Here is a 21658-nt window from a genome sequence, read left to right on the forward strand (position 1 = left end):
AAATTTTTTTCAAACAAATGTATTTTTATATACATTTGTTTCTTCAATTTTATTGAGTGATTATCCTTCAAACTATAAGAAACTATTATTTACTTTTTATTTGTTTTAAAAGTTGTTATAAATAACTATAACTCAGACCTGGTTTTTTTTTTTACCAGTATAAGTGACACTTAATAATATTTTATTTAAATAGTTTATGCAATAATAGAATTCAAGTATAATATAATTCTAGAAGGAACCCCTAAGTTTTTGTATACTCACAGCACTCAGTTAACAATTCATGTAGAATTTGTACAAAATGGCATCTTGCTACAAAAAATAGAGAATATAGTAGTAGAGAATATAGAGGGTAGAAATGATTGCCGTTTATCTACTGTTATGTTATTAACCTTCTAGCATACAGCATTGGGAACTAAAAACTATAAGACTTATAGTTTTTAGTTCCCAATACTTATACTTAATACTTAAACTTAACTAAATTTGTAAATGCCATTTAATAATAAATTCAATTATACAAAAAAATAATATCTTTTTTTCTCTAATATTTATAAAATTCATTTGTTTTCTTTTATTTTTAACAAATTTATAAGCTTATTTAATTATTTTTTTTTGTAATTTGATATAGCCATTTAAAGTCGCCGCCATCTTGGGAGGCCAATTTTAGCTTCAACTTTTTTCGGAAAAAACAATAGAACCAGCTATCCAGTTATATTTTGAGATCAGTGGTTTATACTTATGTCAAATAATGATGCTTTGCAAAAAATTGCGATGATTGGAGGCTGGGAACAAAAAAAGCCCCAAATTTTGTGCCCCCCCTGCCTCAAACGTGAGAGCAACAAGTTGATAAAATATATTTTGTACTGTTCTCAACTAGACTTATATTCATCAATAAATTTTAAGTTTTATAGTATTATCTTTCAGCGTTCAAAAATAATGACCATATAAAATTTATAACCCCCTCAAATTGAGGGGGGTTTAAACTTTATATGGTCATAATTTTTGAAAGCTAAAATATTTTACTATGAAATTTAAAATCTATTGAGAATATTAGTCTAGTTAAAAACAGTACAAATATATTTTATCAACTTGTTGCTCTCACGTTTGAGGCAGGGGGGAAGCATATAAATCTTTTTTTGATTTCTTTAAATCGTTGTTTGAATTCTTTTAAAAGCACTCTTGTCACTAGTCAAAGATTTAATTTTACTTTTTTAACAGTAATTTTACCACGACTTTGCAATTCAAAAGTTTAACAATATCTAAAATTAATGCGAATTTTTACAAAATTAACATTAATTAAAATAAGCCATTAAAATAAAGTGTTTTCATTGTTGCAATAGTTGTAATGTTTTAATTAATATCAGTTAAATGTATCATTAATGATGCAATAAGGTAGCTATAAAAATAAGAGACAACATAATTACAACTTTATAAAGTGCCTAATTATGCTATTATCTCATTTATTAGTAAAAAATAGATTTTTTTTGATAGAAAAATTGTATATTTCATGAACCCAGTTTTTAGCCCAAATATTGCCAGGTTTTCATTAGGTTTTCCTATGTTAATTATTACTATATATTTATATTAGACAAACTTTACGATGTAGTTTAATTCGAAGTTAAAAAAATGGCGTCTATCAAAATCCTCCTAGTTATGAAAGTATTTTAAATAATTACGATTTAAGTTTGCAAGTCATTAGAATGACTAAATAAAGACAAGTTCTTCCAATCTAAAAAAACCTCTTGTCTAGCTCAGCTGGGAATAAAATGTATTTTATAGGTAATGTAAAGATGACATAATATACCGACTTCGAAAGACGTTTAAAATATGTTTTTTTCGCATCTGCGCTAGACAAGAAAAGCTTAAGATAAAAATAATACGTCTTTTTTACGTATTGTACCTGCTGGGATCAGGAAAAACTCCATTTTTAAATAAAAAATTAAAAATAATAAGTAAAGGGTATTCAATAATATCAAAAACTTCTTTAACAACCAGAGGTTTTATGACATCAAGAACTGCGCTTTTGTTCGGTTTTATCATATTAAAAGCGAACCAAAGTTCATCAGGCGATACCTCAAGCTCATCCATTACATAGTCCACTTCTTTTAGATATGATTTTAAAAAAATTTTCCTGGTGTTATTTTGTTTGCTAAGTTTTAACCACGTTTTTTAAAAGAGTTATTGAAACTGTTGGCAATATCTTGTTTCTTATTAGTTCTTTTTTCTTATTAGTTCTTATTTTTTACTTATTAGTTCTTTCATCCTCAGTATAAAAATATTTTGATAAAGTATTAGTACGAGTTTTGCTTTCTTTTCTTATCACTTCCTTTATTATATCCCAAGTATTTTTGTTATTTTCAATATTATTTTGTAATAAATTTGAGAAATAATTTGTTTTAGTTTTTTTTTTAAGTCTTCAAACAGGTTTTTGTAAATTATATTTTTTTCTTTCGTTTTCATAAGCTTTTTTTTAAGTACTTTTCATCGAGTTTTTGTTTCTTCTTAGAAGATTTAATAGATCTTTTCGTAATCCATGGAATTTATTGACTTTTAAGTTTATTTTTTAATTGCCTTCATCGGAAACGCCTTGTCGTACCAATTAAAAAACTTGTTGTAAAAAAATTCATAGGCTTTATTTGTATCTTTGCAAAAATGTAGTTGTTTCCAGTTTGTTTACTAAATTTATTTATAATTTAGTAAACAAACGCAAAAATCGAAACAAAAAACGTCATAAAATACGCGTAAAAAAAAAGGCATAAAATGCTTATATAATTTCAAAACAAAATTCCCAAGTATCAAATCTTCACGAAAACATAAATACTTGATATAGTGAGAGGAAAGGCTGTACTTGTCTTTTGGACAGGGGACCTTTTTGAAAAAAAAAAATTTTTTTTAACTAAATCGACCTTAAAGTTTTTAAACTCTGAGCACTAAAAAAATTTGTATAAATTTGAAAATGGTTCTCCTTTCCAATCGATTCATCATCCTTTTTTAAATCTATATGGAAATTTTTAAGCATATTGGATGTGTTTTAGTACTTTGGAAATCTTACCTTCAAAAGTTACTTTTGAAAAAACGTGTCCGGACAACTTTTTTTAGCAAAACTAGTCTAAATATTTAAGTGAAGCCATTGAAGCATAAGTACTTTCTATATCTGGACCTCGGAGGAAAACTTCACTAAGTCTTTATTATCAACTTTTCAGAAGAGTGGTTTGAATGTGGTTGAAGTCTTTCTCTACTTTATAATAATTATATTTTGGCTAGCAATGCACTAAAACCTAATAATTTTTATAATATAGCTTATTCTATGCCAATCTAACTAATAAAACCTCCAAATTTGCCTTAATTACTGAAACAAAATAGTAATTTTATGTGACATAGTGTAGTATACCCCCGATAGTTTTATTCCGTTCTCATAAGAAATTTAGACAACTTTAAAGATTTTATTTTACAAAAAAAATCTAACTAAAAAAGGAAAATATTTATTAGCAAATACTACAGTATTGTACAGGAGTAAAACAATATAATTATATAAAATAAGAATTAAAAAGATATAATAATACTATAAAAAAAATAAAAAGTGTTAATCGTCTTTATCTTCAGGATAATCTTCCATGTTATTGCTGGTTTTAATGCTTTTATAAAACGCATGGCACTCGCTAGGTAGAAATTCCAAAAGGTCCATTAGATCCTTTTTTTTTCTTTCGGATATTGGTCTCGAAGTCTCCCTGAGTGGTTGCGAGTCAGACGGAACGCTTTCTGATCTTCTTTTGAGACAAATTTTTTACAAATCAGAATCTGTGCTACGGAATGAATTTTTGTAGTACAAAATACCAATATTTTCTTGGCGAACTTGAAGGTGGGCTCATTGGAAAATAAGAAATGATCTCTTATCACTGTTCAATTTCCTGTTTAGGTAAGGTGACCCTGAAGTAGAGAACAGTAGCTTAACGTTTTTAAACTTATTGGGCTCCGTGTTATGGATTACATGCTTTTGAACATTGTTTCACCAACTGCTGCCAGTGGGTTGGAGTTAAAATAGTTTAGGAATTTTGAACCAATCTTTTTTTATATTTTCAATGACAGCATGTATAGTGTTTGCCTACATGAGTGTATGGCCTTTAAATAAAACTTTGTGATTGATTTCCCTAATTGGTCATCATCCAAAAATAGCAGCCGATTTTTTTTTTGCAGCCACAAAAGTGCCACAAGTGTGACAGGTATCATTCAGTGTTGGCTTGAATCCCAGGTTAAAACGCTTTTTAAAAATATCGGCATAAACCCATTTTTTGCAACCATCTTAAGACTCTTTTCTTTAGATTCTTCAATGTACATTTCATACATTCTTTCAATGCTTAGTTCTGGTGACAGGAACTTTTTTGAATTCTTCTCTCGACTGTAGTAACTCTCGTAAGTTGGAAACGAGGAGATATGATTAGCGACTGTGTCAATCACAGTTTGAGCAGTTTTATTTTTTCGCTCATGTTTGCCTCTGCCGTCTGTTTCAATCAGTCCACCTGATGGACGTTTTTTTAAGGGCTGTATTCACTGCAGTATCAGAAATTGACAAATAGTTCAAAAACATAACCTTGCATATTTTAATATTAATATCATTGACAAAAAACATGTAAACTAGCGTTTTCTACTTTTGTTTTTTGCTTTTGCTCGATGAATAGTTGGCTCTTCTGATTTTACAGATGCAATAATAAACTGGCGGTTACCGTTATTGTCTCTTTCCGAACTCCAGTAATTTCTAAATATTTCCATCCTTTGTGTGTCAGTAAATTTTTCATAACATTTCAACTTACATGAGCAGGGTGGTCTGATTTCCCTTTTTGAAATAGTCTTTCCTCTTTTGCTTATATACGCTTCTCCTGAAGCACGGTTTGTTTTTCTTTTGTTGCGTAGTCATAAATTCTCATGCCTTACTCGTATTTTTCTAGATTGCTTGAATATTGCTGACTGATTTCCTATGTCATTTATTTGTGAATCAGATTCCGAAGCTGTCAGTTCATTAGAGCTTGGTTCATAATTACTATCGTCCCTTTTAAAATTAATCGAATGACTACTGACTGGTGAAGATTGTGGCTGCTGTGTACACAATTGCTTGTCCATTGTAACTTCTGAATTATTTGCTATGACTTCATCTACAATGACATGCACTCCTGCAAAAATAAACAATATTTAATTATTAAACATCTCGGTTGGAACTCAGTTTTCTAAAATCAATAAAATATTCTAGATGATAAAAATATTACTGTGTCACTCCCTAAGGAAAATTAAGGAAGGTTAAGCTAGTTTAGTTGTTAGTTGGTTAAGTTTTATACTTTTCGATCTGACCGATGTATAACCTTCCTTTATTTTGCTAAGAAACTCTGACTTTACGTATTTAAAATAACTATTTAATTTACGAGGATCGTTTTTATAATGTAAAAAGAAACAGTTTAAAATAAATAGGTGAGCCAATTTGTGCAGATTTACCAATTATATTGTATTGAATAGAATCATCTTAGATACATTATATTATTATCTTCCAATTTTTTTATAAACATTCCAAGTAAAACAATATAAATAAGACAAATGTGTGTAATAAAGAAATTCACGTTACTTACCACAATGCTTCATTCATGCACATCATTTCCTTGGAAAGCCAAAGTAGAAGCATTTTACCACGTGAATACATTTTAATGGTTCCTTGAGATTATCAGCAAATTATAATATTAATAATACCAAGAATTAGTAGACATCAAGCACTGTTGTATATTTTTACAACACATGTACTAATGAATCCAAGAATAAGTAAAAAACAAAAAAAAAACAGCTCTGCCCTATATTAATATACACAATATACTAATAAAACCAAGAATAAGTAAAAAAAACAATGACTATTACACAACAGAAAACATTAAAGAAGCAATAAAAGTTTGACAAAACATTAAGAAAAAGGTTATAAAATGAAACCTTCCATGTTGTTGTTTTGAAAATGACACTATGTCGTATAGTTTTTAAGTTGGCCGCTAGGGGCGAAGTGCACTATGTGTCAGCATTATGTGCCCCTAAAAAGCTGAAACAAGAAAATTTTATCTAAAAGCACTATGAAAACATGGTTCTTTTTACCTCTTAAATTAATCAAATGTAGTGTTGCATTCTTGGATCTAACTTTGATTTTGACGGCAATAGTGCATAGTGTAGTATACTTTTAAAAAGGTCTCAAAGAGCTGAGTGTATTACGGTAATTTTTGTAAAACAACCCTATGTCAACATAAGGCAGTTTACCTCCGAGGTCCAGATACATGGCTGGAAAGAGGTCGAGTAACACTAACTGATGCAAAAAACTTCAAGGTGCTTGCTTTACCGTACAAAAAGATATAAGAGAGTAAAGTTTACAAAAATTTCGGTGTTTTTGGTCAAACGTCAAATGTTTTTTGTAGCGCCGTGGAGTCGCTAACATGGGACAAACAAAGACATTCATTGCTGAAGGGAGTCTTTTCTACTCTTAGTGGTAAAGTGTTAGATGTTGAAGTCCAGATGTTGTAAAGGTTGCAGTGTACTCAAAGCGTCCAAAAGTCTAGTCTAACTGCTTATGCACAATGGAGAACTTTCCATGTTTCTAAGTATACGTAATTACCAAGGTTAGTGCAAATATAAACAACATAAGCCAGGACCAGGTTTACCAATGTGGTTTATTATGAAAAGCATGATATATATATGAAGAGAAGTGCGTTACAAAAATGAAAAGACAATGAATTACAAAAATGGTAAAACACAAAATGCTGATGAATCGTTTAGTAGAATGATTTGAGACCGTATACCAAAACAAACATTTGTCTTGCTTACCCAATCAGAAGTTAATGTATATGATGCTGTAGCTAACTTTAATATTGGAGCCAAAGATATTTTTATACAACTGGACACAAAACAAGGTTTTCATATGATTGCAGGATGCAAAGCATTAAATAATGAAATATTAAGAAATGTCGAAGTTAGAATGAACCCTTGATAAAAAATCAAGGCGGCAAAGTGCCAAAAAGTTGAAAAAATGACACAGTTGAAAAAGATGGTGACTTATATGTACCTGATGAATTTTTAAAACTTAGTTTACTTTTTTTACCTATTTTATGGATAAAACTTTTCTGTATTTAAAGTTTTTACTTTATTCGTGTTTTTATAAGAATAGCAATTTTTGCACGCCGGAGATCCGTATGATATTTTCTATGAAATTTTTAGGAAGTGTTTACCATATTACACTCTATGGAAAAGATTTTAATTAAATTACAAAAATAAAAATATTTTTTAATAAAAGATAAAAAATTTGACTCTGAACTTTGGTCTCTTGCTGTGACGGTGACAAAAAGTTACGAAAAATCTGTTCCACTCATAATAGCCTTATGGCAACATTATGGTTCAATATTGATTGGTGAAAATGTGCCTATTTCTTTGTATTTTGGCCGGGGTGAAGTCACTTGTTGGTCATTTTGAGGGTTTTTTTAGTGGTTACCATGGCAACAGTATTTATTAATCTTTTAGTATTCGAAAGTTATGACCATGTGAAGTTTATGACGTTTACAAATTTTACATGCTCATAACCTTCGAGCGATTCGAAAATTTAAAAAACTCCACAATATTTAAAGAGGTCTAGCCCTGCAAAAATATCACAAAGGCTTTTGATATGCCATCTTGATATGTTATTTAAAATCTTATTTGGTAACATTTTAATAGCTATTTTGAAGTATCAATTTCGGAAGGTAATAGAAAAAGGTCAAAGGTCAACATACTCTTATCTTATATTCGAGTCTTAAAACTTAAATCTTTAATACTATCTCTAGAAAAAATGGCTATCAAAATGGCAGACTTTTCCTCTAAGAACTAATAAAACTATTGTTAGAAACAGGGTCTTTAAGTACATAAACTCCATAAAGCCACAAAGAAGTGCTATAGCCATGAATAGAACAACACGAAGTATTGGATGAAGGACTTGCAATTTTAAGAAGCAGCTCTTAGCTAAAAAATCAACGTTAACAAATTTTGTGCACTCTGCAGCGGGCAGGATACTAAAAAAGTGCGCACAAAGAGTTGATCAAAGGAATACCGCAAGTGGCCAGACTTTCTATTTCTTATGACTATGCTCAATACCGATAAAATGCGTTTTATCAAATAAGTTATTCATATATGTAACCAAATTTGATTAAGAAAAAAAAACAAAAACCTAATCAAAACAAATATAAAAAGTATATAACAATAACTAATAAAAAAGAAAGGAAATAAAAAGTAAGAAAAATATTTAAAAAAACTAGAACTACAAGTAATAAACTGGCATTGTTTACCAGAAGTTTAAAATATTATCACTAAAATAATTTATAACTTATAATTCAATAGAAAAGTCATTTTGAAAATTTATCGAATTTGAGGTGGAGCTAGAGATTCCAAAAACGTTATATTACCAGTCTCCTTTAGCCATTCCTGGAAATTAAAAAATAAGTTTAAAAATGTTAGGTTTTTATATAAATTATTTTATAATTATGAATATATACTAAGGCGGGTCATACTTTTTTTTTTTTTGTGGCTATAGCATAAAAAGTTGTTCTATTGGTCCAAAATCTAGGGACCATAAGATTTTTTAAATTTTAAGCTCAGTAAGTACTTGCAACTTGTAGTTGAAAATGTGGAAATAATGTGAAAACGTATATCAATTTTATGAAGGCATATTCTTATTAGTGTTCACTGCGTTTAGTTTATATTACATTCGCTGGTACATGAAATGAGATTAGAAAAGTCTAAGTAACCATAAATTAATCATACATTACCTTAACTCAACCAAAAGTAATCCTAGCATATCGTAAATTTACCCTCATCAAACCCTGTATTACGGTAATATATGTGTTTAACATGTTCTGTTTTATATTTTAGATCGTTTAAAAAAAGTGGTAATTGATTCTTGCTACAACAGGGTTTATTTCAATCAGTTGTTTATAATCAATTTTTTCTAATTGTTATATGATATTGTTTGGACAAGTTGGTTTCCATTGTATTGAGTATTAATAAATGGCGTCCGTCAGCACAAGACTTGGGACTAAACACTCAGTTCTGGGGCAGCCTGCAGTTATAAAAAAAAATCAACTTCCTACATCTAGTGATGTTTACAGACTGTATGACTACTACTTAAAGCACAATAAATATATTTGTATGCAGAAGAGAGTGACAGCTGTAGCACATGAAGTTGTAAGTATCTACAACACTGCGAGTATCCCAGTAATTGACACAAAGAGTGTAGTCAATCGTATAAAGAAATTGATTGATAAAGTTAAGGGTCTTGCTAAATATCCCAGTTCTAAAAAGACATCCATCAACTACCAAGACTGTTTGAAATCATTACAAACTGTATTTGGTATATGTACTTGTAAATGTGTTGACAGCGGTATACAAGAGAATTCACAATGTATTTGTCCACTGTCGCATAAAATACCTCCAACAGAATGGTCTTTCTGGTTGGACCAAAAAACTGAAAGGAAAATGTATATAGGTGCTATAGATATAAAAGCTACAGGTATGTTGCAGAAGAAAGAGATGAGAGCAGTCAAACGTTTAAAATTTGAGCGCAATCAGAAAATAAAATATGAGACAAAAATAAATTATATCTACAACAACATGAGTGATGATGCTGATGATGATGGTGGTGAGGACGTAGAACTTCAACTAAACATGGGTGATGAAGTTCTTGATTATGAAATTTTCAGTGGTGAATTTGATGATGGTGTTGCAGCACCCAGAAACATGAAACAATATCCGGAGTTGTGCAAAGCTTTCGACAGATGCAAGATTAGTAACAGAGAAGCTTGTCTTGTAGTGAATGCAGTGCTAAAAGATATGAAGCTATTGTCGGCAGAAACTGCAATAGATCCTGCAAAACTTAGACGTCAGAGAGGTCTTTGGCGGCAGAAACAAGTTTCTAAGCATGCTGCCGAGATGCAAGAACTAATTTGTATTGGATTTGATGGGAAGAAAGACTTAACTTTTGTTGAGAAGTCTGGTATACGTAGAAGCATAAAGGAAGAACATTATGTTATTGTATCATTTCCAAACAATAACTACATTGATCATGTAATGCCAGAAACAGGTAAAGCAGTTGACGTTGCAAATGAGATATTATCGATAATTGCAAATACAAATTCAGCAAGTACGCTACTAGCAGTTGTTTGTGACGGTACAGTAACCAATACAGGCAAACGAAATGGTGTGATTCAAAAATTAGAGAAAGGCGTTGCAAGACCACTGCAATGGCTTGTTTGCCTGTTGCATGCTAATGAACTACCATTTCGGAAATACATTTCTGCTATTGATGGAGGATGTACAAGAGGTCCTAGTAGTTCCAGTGGTGTAATTATGAGTGCGCTAGACTTTGACCCCAAGGATTTACCAATTTCAAAGTTTAAAGCTATGTTAGGAAAAGTGGTTGAGATTAATGATGAGGTTAAGAACAGTCTAAGTACTGATCAAATATATCTTCTTAGAGCATGCTTAGCAGTGCAGCAAGGTTATACAAATAGTGATGAAATTAGGTCTTTACAGAACGCAATGCCAGGAAATTTAAACCATGCTAGGTGGCTGACAAAAGCCAACAGAATTTTGAGATTGTATATGTCAAAAGAAGTCTGTTCCCCATCACTATACAAAATTGTACGCTTTATAGTAAATGTTTACGCTCCTTCATGGTTCAATATCAAGAGTCATCCTTCTTGCGCTGATGGTGCAAAGAACATTTTTTACTTGCTGAAGCAGTGTCATGAGCTTGGAGCAGAAGATTGGAAAATATTAGAGCCTGTGTTGCAGAACAACAACTACTTTGCCCACTCCGAAAACATTCTTCTTTCTGGTGTTTGTGACAATGATGATTCTGTGCGACATTTCTGTTGTGAAAAAATAATTAATTTGAGAAGTGCTTCGTGTAGTTCTTCTGTGCGTGTTTTTGATAAGTCAAGTATCAAGCTAAACGCCAATGCTTTGACTTACGTTGATATGATTGACTGGACTACAGCTAACCTCACACCACCACCGTTGCTAGCAGCTATTGAAAGTGAAAAACTTCAACACTGTCAGTTTGATTTCATTTTTGGTATACCCTGTCACTCTCAGGCAGTTGAGCGTGCTATCCAAGATATCTCTGCAGCAAGCTCAACCGTTTTTGGGCATGAATCGCGACATGGAATGATTTTACAGTGTACTGCATCAAGAACAGAACTACCTAGTGTTAGCTGTAAATCAGACTTTTTGTAAATTACGTTTGATTATATTGTTTCATTGAACTAATAATATCTAGAACTTCACCATTTAAGTGAATTTTATATTTTGACGTCGATAACACCCCCTTATCTTTGACAGGGCCGCAATTAAGGGGGTGCATCTTTTTTTTTAACTTTTTATTAAAGTAAGCAAAAAATGCTTATAAAACCCCACAAAAAATACTTTTTTGCGCTAGCCATGGATATGGCCTCTTTATCATATTAAGTGCTTGATGAATTTCTTATATTTTTAGCTATAAGCCATTAAAGGGTAAATCTTTGCGGTAAAGTTGCAAGTACAAGACACCTGTTGTTTTAAATGTTTTTGGCCTTTTTACAATAAGTAGCACCTAGAGCAACTTTTTAGACCATAGCCAGGTTAGCAACTCTAAAAAAAAAAAGGATGACCCGCCCTAATATATACTTATATTATCTAAAGGGCAATATTGCATATTTTCCTGTTTAGAGGAGTCAAGAGAATTCAGTTTAATTTATTGCAAAAAGTTCATGTTTAGTATCGTTTTGTAGGTCTATAACGGTTGCGGGAAATGTCAGTGGAAATACGTTCATATTTGGGAGACTTGGCAGCATCCCCCTAAAACAACGGGTTAAAATTACCAATATGCTACCGTTCCTTGTAACAGTTGGCAAGACTTTTATGATTATTTGATACTGTTTTATAGGTCTAGTTACAGCCAAAGTGGAATGGTGTTCGGTTTGTGGGGCCATTCACCAGACAACTCACTCTGCTCAAAACAGTACAAATTACCAATCCGTCCGCACAATGGACCCAAAGTTCATTTTTTAGGACGTTTTTGACCCTTTTTTCAGTCAAAGTGAGGGGACCCTTTTCATGGATCAATTTTGAAAAATTAAATTTTTTTAGGCAATTTTATGCGTAAGAACTATATTTTTCAAAAATGTTAATTTTTTGCATTTTTTTGCTCTTCGATAAGGTTTTTTTCAGTGCCTTTAGTGTTTACAGTCGGAATGTAATGTTTAAAGCAGCTACAAAATCGTCTAAAATAATGAGTTAGGATTGTCCCCCTTTTATGTGACCATATTAGGTTGTTTTTGACGTTTTGACCATTTGACGTTTAGTAGCATTTATTAACTCTCAATAATGAAATTTCAGTAATAAATTTCAATATGAAATAGGTAAATAAAATTCTAGATGAAACAATCTAAAAATTATATTAAAAACACATCCGTGAAACTTGTCAGTAATTTCAAATTGGTTAAAAAGTTCCATGATCGCTGTTTTTTGCTCCTCTCCTGTACTTGAAGTTAGAGGTGGAATACCAAGTAGCTCTGCCTGTTCATTTATCCTAACTAATACAGCAAGTCTGTGATATTGCAATTCTTTCCCATTTGTGAATTCTTTAACAATCTTGCTATCAAAGTGTAGAACTATAGGGGATACTGATGACTGCGTAAGAGTAGAAACTTGTTTTCTAATCTTCTCCCCTTCTTTGGTCAAAACCTCTTCTACAAATGATATTGCGCTAGACACAACAAAATTTGACACAGAACCTCCGGATTTTGCAATGATACTGAACACAATTGCTGTGTGCTGTCAAGGAGACGGTCCCTCTCCTATTGCAGTAAGTGCTGTTTTCTGTAGAATATCTTTTGGAAGGATAATCGATGAGCCAGATTCTTCTTTGCCTATATCTGCTTCAAAGTCTGAGTCAGAATTACTATCATAACTACTTGTAGAGCTGTGAGAAATGTTAAGATCATTTGCAGTGTCTCCTGTTCTTTTCCTGGTAGTTCAATGCTTCTTCTGTGATCTTTCAACGGCATATGAAAACCTTTGATCTTTTGTTCCAATTATTCCTTTCCGTTCTCCAAGCTGATCAAAGATAAAAGCAATATATTTTTTTTTTTTTTGTATTTATTTTAGGTGCCCCCAGAAGTCCTTAGAGCATTCAACGGGAAGTTCACGCCTCCTTCCGTACCAATGTCGCTTGTTGGGCTAGAGCTGGCGTCGAACTTCGGACCTCTTGATTCTGAGCCAGAACTCTAACCACTGCGCCACGGCTGCTCAAATATCTTCCTCTCATAAAGAGTTATTCAGGATTTCTACTAATCCAAAAGCTGTTCAGAAGATCCTTAAGAAAATTTTTTCTTGACTTAGTATTTGATGGACCATTCCTGTGATGACTCTTCTTTAGCATGTTGAAATAATCCACTGTGCTCTGAATCTTTATTCTATACATGACAAATAAAAAATTTAAGTGAATGCCCATTTCAATAAAATACGTGCTATAAACATTCAATTTTAAATAAATACATTATATGCAATGTAAAGAACGTCATAAAATAACATAAATGTTTCTACTATGTAAATATAAAGGGTAAATTGAATTTAAGGTTAAAAATGCAGTACTTTTTTTTAAACATAAAAAAGGAATTTGAAAGGTTTGCCTTATATTGTCCATTGTATATAGAGGAAATCCAGCTAGATTCCGTGGCCCAACCAATTTAGACATTACACAGCATTTGATGTTCTCTGCAGGATATTGGAGCACAAAAGAATTCACCTTGAATTGGTACCTGATTAAATTAATTTGCTTGGAGTTTGGATTTAGCTCTCTAAGATGTAGGTAATACTGCAGAACATCTTTGCCATTTGGAAGCTTATTGCTTGGGAGAGTCTCGTTAGTTTTCTTCACAAGAAATATTTCTAAAATGTTTCCAGTACGTTTTATCTATTTCATTAGAGGCATTTTTATTTTAATTTTAATTATCTGAAAATATATAGGTATAGATATAAAGATATAAAGTAAATATAAATGTTTACTAAAAATATAGTTATAATAACATTGTTAAACATCAATTATTAAAGAAAAACAACCTTATGCGCCCGCATTAAAGAGAGAACAACCTTAACAACAACTTTTTTTAGACGATTCTGTAGCTACTTTAAACATTACATTCCGACTGTAAACACTGAAGGCACTGAAAAAGACTTTCAGTGATTACAGACAAAACAATGTTTTCGAAAAATGTAGTTGTTTAACTGACCCATTATTCAAACAAATAAAGCTTAACATCAGATTTTAATTTAATTCTTATGCATAAAAAAGCCTGAAAAAATTTAATTTTTCAAAATAATCCATGGAAAGGCTCTTTTCAATCTGACTGAAATAAGGGTGGAAAACAGCCCAAAAATGAACTTTGGGCCCACTCCGAGGACAAATAGGGTGGTCTAAATGTCATTAATTTTTTTTTAGTGATATCATAAATGTCATAAATATTTTTTTAGTAATATAAAGTGGGGCACCATATGAAAAGCAATGTTTGTTGTAATTTTAGAAAGTCATTTTTTTGAAACACCCTTATATATATATATATATATATATATATATATATATATATATATATATATATATATATATATATATATATATATATATATATATATATATATATATATATATATATGGATATATATGTATATGGTATACATGGTATGGTATGTATATGGTATCCATATATATGTGGTATACATATATATATAATATGAAAATGGTTCATATATATATCTTTATATATGTATATGTATATATATATATATATGTATTTGGTATATATGGTATGGTATGTATATGGTATACATGTGGTATACATATATATATATATATATGGCATACATATGATATATATATATGTATAATATGAATATGATTCATATGTATACCATACACACATAAACATATATATGTATATATATAGATATATATATATATATATATACATATATATATATATTTATATGTATATGGTATATATATATATATATATATATGTATATGATATATATATATATATATACTTGTATATGGTATATGGTATGTATATGGTATATATATATATATATAAATATATATATATATATATATATATATATATATATATATATATATATATATATATATATATATATATATATATATATATATATATATATATATATATATATATATATATATATATATACATATATATATATGGGAGAGAAACTTTCATAAAAAATTACCAGAAATTTATGCTATTTTACTATTTATTAAGTTTACATAACTTCCCGAAGGTATGTCATGACCTTTTAAAATGTTTTAATGCACTTTTTTTGTCATTATTCTCTCTAGTTTTACAATTTCATCTGTGGTTTTACCACCAAAACAGCCCTAAACCATAACACTGCCACCACCATATTTTACAGTAGGTACTACATCCTATTTTTTTCATCCAATCACCAACCTTTCTTTGGACAAACTATCTTCTCTTGGAACCAAATATTTGAAACTTTGAGTTGTCGGTCCAAAGAACACATTTCCAATCATTGATAGTGTATTCTTCGTGTAGTTTTGCCCAATCTAGTCTTTTTTTATTATTTTGAAGCCGAAGTAATAGTTTCCTTGCAACTATTCTGCCACCAAGCCCTGCTTCCATTAATTGACTCTTAACGGTTGTCACAGATACCAGAGCTCCTCAAGAATTATTCAATGCATAGGTTATTTCCAGAGCATTTCTATTTCTTTTAATAGCAACTGTAATTCTTCTGTCTTCAGCAGGAGACATAATTCAACAGCGTCCCGATCGCTGTCATTACCACACTTCCAGTTTCTTTTTTCTTTTTTATAATATTTCAAACTGCTGAAGTCGAAATTTTAAAATTTTTTGCTATTTGACACAGAATATTTTTCTTGATAAAATGTGAATATAAGCCAAACTCATTTCAGAGGCCTGGTCTCGAAATTAACTCGATGTAGGGTAAAAAGCAAAGATGTTAACTTTGTTATATAAAAATCAACTAAACTGTTACTGTCTCTGCTGCTATTAGTTCCTATTTCATCATGATTAAAAACGTAAATGATTAAAAATGGTCTTTTGAGGAATTGTGAAACAAAATGCTTACATTATTTAAAGCTAAAAAATAAAACTGAAGCCTTATAGGCTATTGAATATTGTTATTGAATAGCAAACATAGATTTTCAATGCAGTCTCACTTAAAATACCTAAAACTATAGCTGAATGGTCATCAAACAAGATGTTTTATGATAAGAAAATTATTGAAGATATTGTTTACAGATATTGTGACCATAATAAGGAAGGGAACTGCGGACTTCCTGAAAAAGCATAAAAAATGCTACAAAGTTGCAAAATACCATAAAGAATGTTAAAACTTGTACCATAAAGAATGCTACAAAGTTAATATAGTTATCTGATAAAATAAATATAGTTATCTGGTTAAATGTTACAGGCATTAAATCTATGAGTATAAAATTATATAGTGACTATTTGAGATCAGTTGTTTTACTATTTGATTGATTTATTCCTGAAATAGAATATTGCAGTTGTCTTGTTAGTTTTAGTAGGTTGTGTACTGGTTTGCTTACTTTCACTTTTGTATTTTTCAAAACACAATGATAAAATACAAATTGCAATCAAAACTATGAAAGAAAATATTTAGGCTCTTTCTTGCACAGAGCAGTTACAAAGTTTAACCAATTTTTAAAATTAACTGAGTCCTAAAAAAGTTAAAAAAAGAGATGACAATTGCTATATTAGCAGATCCAGAACTAAACTAATTTTAAAAAGATGTATCATTGTTTAAAAATTGAAATAACACTTTAAAAAAATGGCTGTTTAGTGTGTGAAAATATGGTTGTTTAGTGTAACGTGTTTATTTTGTACTAACAAAACTGAAACTTGAATGCAAATCATCTGTCTGTTAACATTTACATTACAAATACTCACAAAGAACTGCCTTTGTTTTATCAGATTATATTTGTTTTAATACCTCATTACTTGAACCAATTATACTTCACATAGATAAAACTAAAATTAAAAATATTGACTTCTATATCAATAAACTCACAGAAGATTCAAATGATAAATATACTTGAGGAAAAAATGACACTTTTAAAAATAATACCAAAAGTATCACTAATATCATCCCAAATAACACTGAAAATATTTATGCACAAAGCACTTATGACGGTTTAAAAGGTATAGCATATTTCTCATTATTGAGAGCTTTTCAATACTGGCATTGTAAATATTGACATTATTAACCACATGACTACAAAACGATGTGGCATTAATTACATAAGCATAGAACAAAACGCGAAAAAGTGGCATGATTACAGGACAGCTGGTTGACTATCTAAATTACTTGGTTTTTTTGGGAAACTTTTAAAGTTTTATATGATGTTGGAATGTTTTTTTAATGCAAAACTTTAGATTTTTAATCATATCTGCGAGAGACCAAAACATCAAACATTTTTAAATTAAACAAAACAATACCTTATTAGTAATTGTTGAAGAAACAGCAAATTCAATAAATGATTAGAAGAAAATGAAAAACTGAAATTATCTTGAAATCAAGTTTTGTAACCTAATTTTGTTATGCTAAATATCATATTTGGCAATCTGGTTTTGTTATGTTAAAACCATTAAGAAAATTTATAAAAAACTAAAAGTTTGTTCCATTGTAAATTTTTCGAGATAAAAGCAATTTTAACATTTTGAAATTTTTTTTTTTGAACTTGTATATACAAGTTCAAAAATAAAAATTCATTACTTGTGACATTTATGATTCCTTTAAGATTGCAAACAAGCTGTGGTAAAATTGTACAGACTAATTAAACTCTTCAGTCTACTAGATTTCGCTAAATTTGCAAAAGAAAGTAAAGAATACCTAATTGGATTAAAAGAAAAATATGATAAAGAAATTGCTGAACTCCAAGAGGTCGTGATTACATTAAAGTCTGGAAAGAAACTATTTGTTGAACGTTAATAGATGGAAAGATTCAAGCATTTATTACAAAGATATCTTCATTTCAATGATGTACTGTGTGTGGTTGTTCTTCAAAAGATATGAATAAAGATATGAAAAAACTATAAAAGGAACCCTTCATATATATGAAGGGTTCCTTTTATAATTTTTATAACTATAATTTCCTCTTTCCTTAACAGACGTCTTCACAGTTCCAATAATTTCATGCGCGCATATTTCATGCTCGCATAGTACGTCGCACACACATGCATATATATATGAATATATATGTATGTGTGTGACGTATATAACTAACACACACACATATATATATTTATAAATATATATATATATATATATATATATATATATATATATATATATATATATATATATATATATATATATATATGTATATATATATATATGTATATATATATATATATATGTATATATATATATATATATATATGTGTGTGTGTGTGTGTTTATATATATATATATATATATATATATATATAGTATATATATATATATATATATATATATATAAACACAAATATATATTTATATAAATGTGTGTGTTTATATATATATGTGTGTGTGTGTTATATATATATGTATATGTATATATATATATATATGTATATGTATATATATATATATATATATATATATATATATATATATACATACACACGAAGACACGCATAAATTAATAACACAACTATAATTGTGCATTTTCAAACTCTTTAAGAGCTTTTATTTCTTTCATATATATTCTATAACAAAAACATATAAAGAGTATACATATATAAATAATATAAATTTAGATTTTAGATAATAGTTAAAATGAACTTAAATAAAGCAAAATCAATGTCTTTATTATGAAAAAAAGAAAAGAAGTCTTATGTAAACAACAGCTTCTTTCAAGCATGCTTTTATTATATATCTGTTTATTTACTTTCTTTCATGCCATTCTGCGCATAAGGAACCATGACAAACTATTAAACATGCACGCGCACAAAAATATCAGAACTGTGAAGAGGTCTATTGTATTTTTGTTTCAGCATATCACTTTGTTTTTATGATTGATTCAAGTTTTATTTTAGCTAGTCAGCTTTTTTTGCATCTTTTTTCTTATTGTTAAACTGGAATAATAACGTCTGGCAAATTGTTTGTATTTTATCTCTCTTTTTATAAACTTGTTTTAAACAACTTCATATAGGTTTTTTGTACACTTCCTGATCTTGGTAAACTATAGTATTTGAGTAGACCATTCGAATCTTTTGATTCAAAATTATCATAAAGCATGAAGCAGACACATAATACAATTAAACCATTTTAAAAATCTAGCCAGAAAAAGTATTAATATTAAGATGTAGAACACTTGTTGATACTTTATCAAACCGAGAAGCTACCATTTTTATTTTTTTCCCTACATTGCACAATTGGGCATAACAAAGGAAAAATGGCCAAATATAAAAAAAAACTGCCAATCATTTGAAATTTTGCACACTTATTAAAAAGTGTATTCTAAATTAAATGAAAAAATAATCAAATGATTTTTGAAAAAATTGTGATCATTATTTTCAAAATAGAGACTTTTCTTTAGTAATAAATTGACCTTCAGTTTTTACAGTTATTGACTTTTACTTTTTACAACATTATTTATATCAAAACATTTATAGTTTATATCAAAAACTTCCATAAAAAAAATAATAAAACATAATGCAATTTTATATAAAGGATCGAGGGGAGTGGTGAGGAGTGGAAGGGTGAGGAGTGGAAGGCTGAGTATCCCCCCTCCCTCCCAACTTTTACCAAATTTTTAAAATAAAGTGCAAAATAAAATGTAAAAATATGAATAAAATTTTTTCTACTAAAGATAAAAACTTGTGCTGCTATCTATGTTGCAAGCAAAAAATAGAGAAAAGTTAATGCATGAAACTTTTTGGTTCAATTTTATTCATATTTATAGATCTTATTTTATATATATTTAAATATAAGCGATTTTTATTTCTATATATTTCGATTTTATTTTGTTTTTAAAGAAAACTTTAAGAAGATCTTATGCTCTTATCATAGATCATTTAATGAGTTGGTACTCTCTTTTCCATCTTATTTGACAATGCTTATATGCTTAGACAAATTTCAAATTCGCAACCCCTTGGGTAAAGAGCACTATAACCACTGCGCCATGTCAGCTATATTTTATTGTAAAAAGTCATAACATCATCTTATTAATATATTTCAGAATCTTCATTTGTTTTATACATAACGCTGCTTTATAAATCATCTATATCATTTTCGCTATTAGAATTGTCAAAGTTTTCATTAATAACATTTGTATTTAAGGTTAATAGTTCTCTTACTTCGGATGGCATCTTATGTTTCTTGTACTTTTAAATTCTTTGTTGTAATCTTGAACTTGAAAGAATTGGATCTGAAGTCTCCATTACATGTGTGAATACATCAAAGAGGTTGTGTTGGTGACTATCTTTTTAAGCATGATTGATTCTATCTGTTTATTTCTACTTTCTGAAGCTTCTTCGGATAACATGCCAACAGGAACAATTAAATTTAATATGATTTGCGAGCCATGTATCAAACGTTTATGCAATGTAGGAGTCATAGGAAATTTTCTATCTAATTTAACATACCAAGATGCTATTTATTTGAATCTTTCCATCTATTAACGTCAAACAAAGCTTACATTCAACAAATAGTTTCTTTCCAGGCTTTAATGTAATCACGACCTCTTGGAGTTCAGCAATTTCTTTATCATATTTTTCCTTTAATCCAATTAGGTATTCTTTACTTTCTTTTGCAAATTTGATTCTCTGTGGACAGCGAAATCTAGTAGACTGAAGAGTTTGATTAGTCTGTACAATTTTTCCACAGCTTGTTTGCAATCTTAAAGGAATCATACATGTCACAAAAAATGAACCATCACTAAAAGTTTCACTTAGATCTTGATTGAATCTCGCTTGTTGCAGGAGATTTTTCTATTTTAGAAAAATAGAAAAATCTCGCAGGAGATTTTTCTATTTTAGAAAGGCAATACTTTATTCTGTTGCGAAATTGCTAAAGATTATTAGCTTTCCAATTATTCTCATACACTTTTCCTTTGAGAATACTCTAAAAATCCTCAATCGGACAACATTCAGGCACATTTGCAAGATTCTTCTCTTATGACAAAAACATTATTTTTCTCATTCATGTAGTTTTGTACAGAATTTGCGTAATGAGACGATGCCATATCAGGCCAAAATGTGTTTTCGCCATCAGAATAATGCTTTTTGATAAATGGAATTAGTTTGTTCTTGATACAATTATTTTTGTAGACTTCTTGATTGAATATTGGCAAAGATATTCCTTTATTAGAAAAGCATTACGAGTAATTTCTTTTCAAATTTTGCAGTGGGCTTGAATTTAACACTTGTTGGTGTTTCAGAAACATCACTTGAATAATAAATATCATTTCCATTAATCGAAGAGTGGTTTAATGTGAAGTACAACTCATCGTCAAGGATTAACAATTTATTAGTGGAAATTCGATACAGCCGAACACACTTTGTTCATGCTCTATTTGGTC

The 21658-nt window shown here is 29.5% G+C and overlaps 1 protein-coding gene across 2 annotated transcripts in view; it reads right to left on the reverse strand.

Annotated features, from left to right (window-relative positions):
* Positions 1-8259: 8259 nt before the first annotated feature.
* Positions 8260-21658, reverse strand: part of LOC101237302 (TBCC domain-containing protein 1) — a 142706-nt gene continuing 129307 nt past the window's right edge. For both annotated transcript variants that reach the window (XR_010641224.1, XM_065807546.1), the window contains one exon: positions 8260-8457. Coding sequence is in view for 1 of the 2 variants with exons in the window: in XM_065807546.1 (XP_065663618.1) it covers positions 8392-8457 (66 nt within the window). In the remaining variant the exon portion in view is untranslated. The remainder of the gene's footprint in view (positions 8458-21658) is intronic.

Source organism: Hydra vulgaris, chromosome 10, assembly GCF_038396675.1.
Source record: "Hydra vulgaris chromosome 10, alternate assembly HydraT2T_AEP".
Taxonomy (NCBI): Eukaryota; Metazoa; Cnidaria; class Hydrozoa; order Anthoathecata; family Hydridae; genus Hydra; species Hydra vulgaris.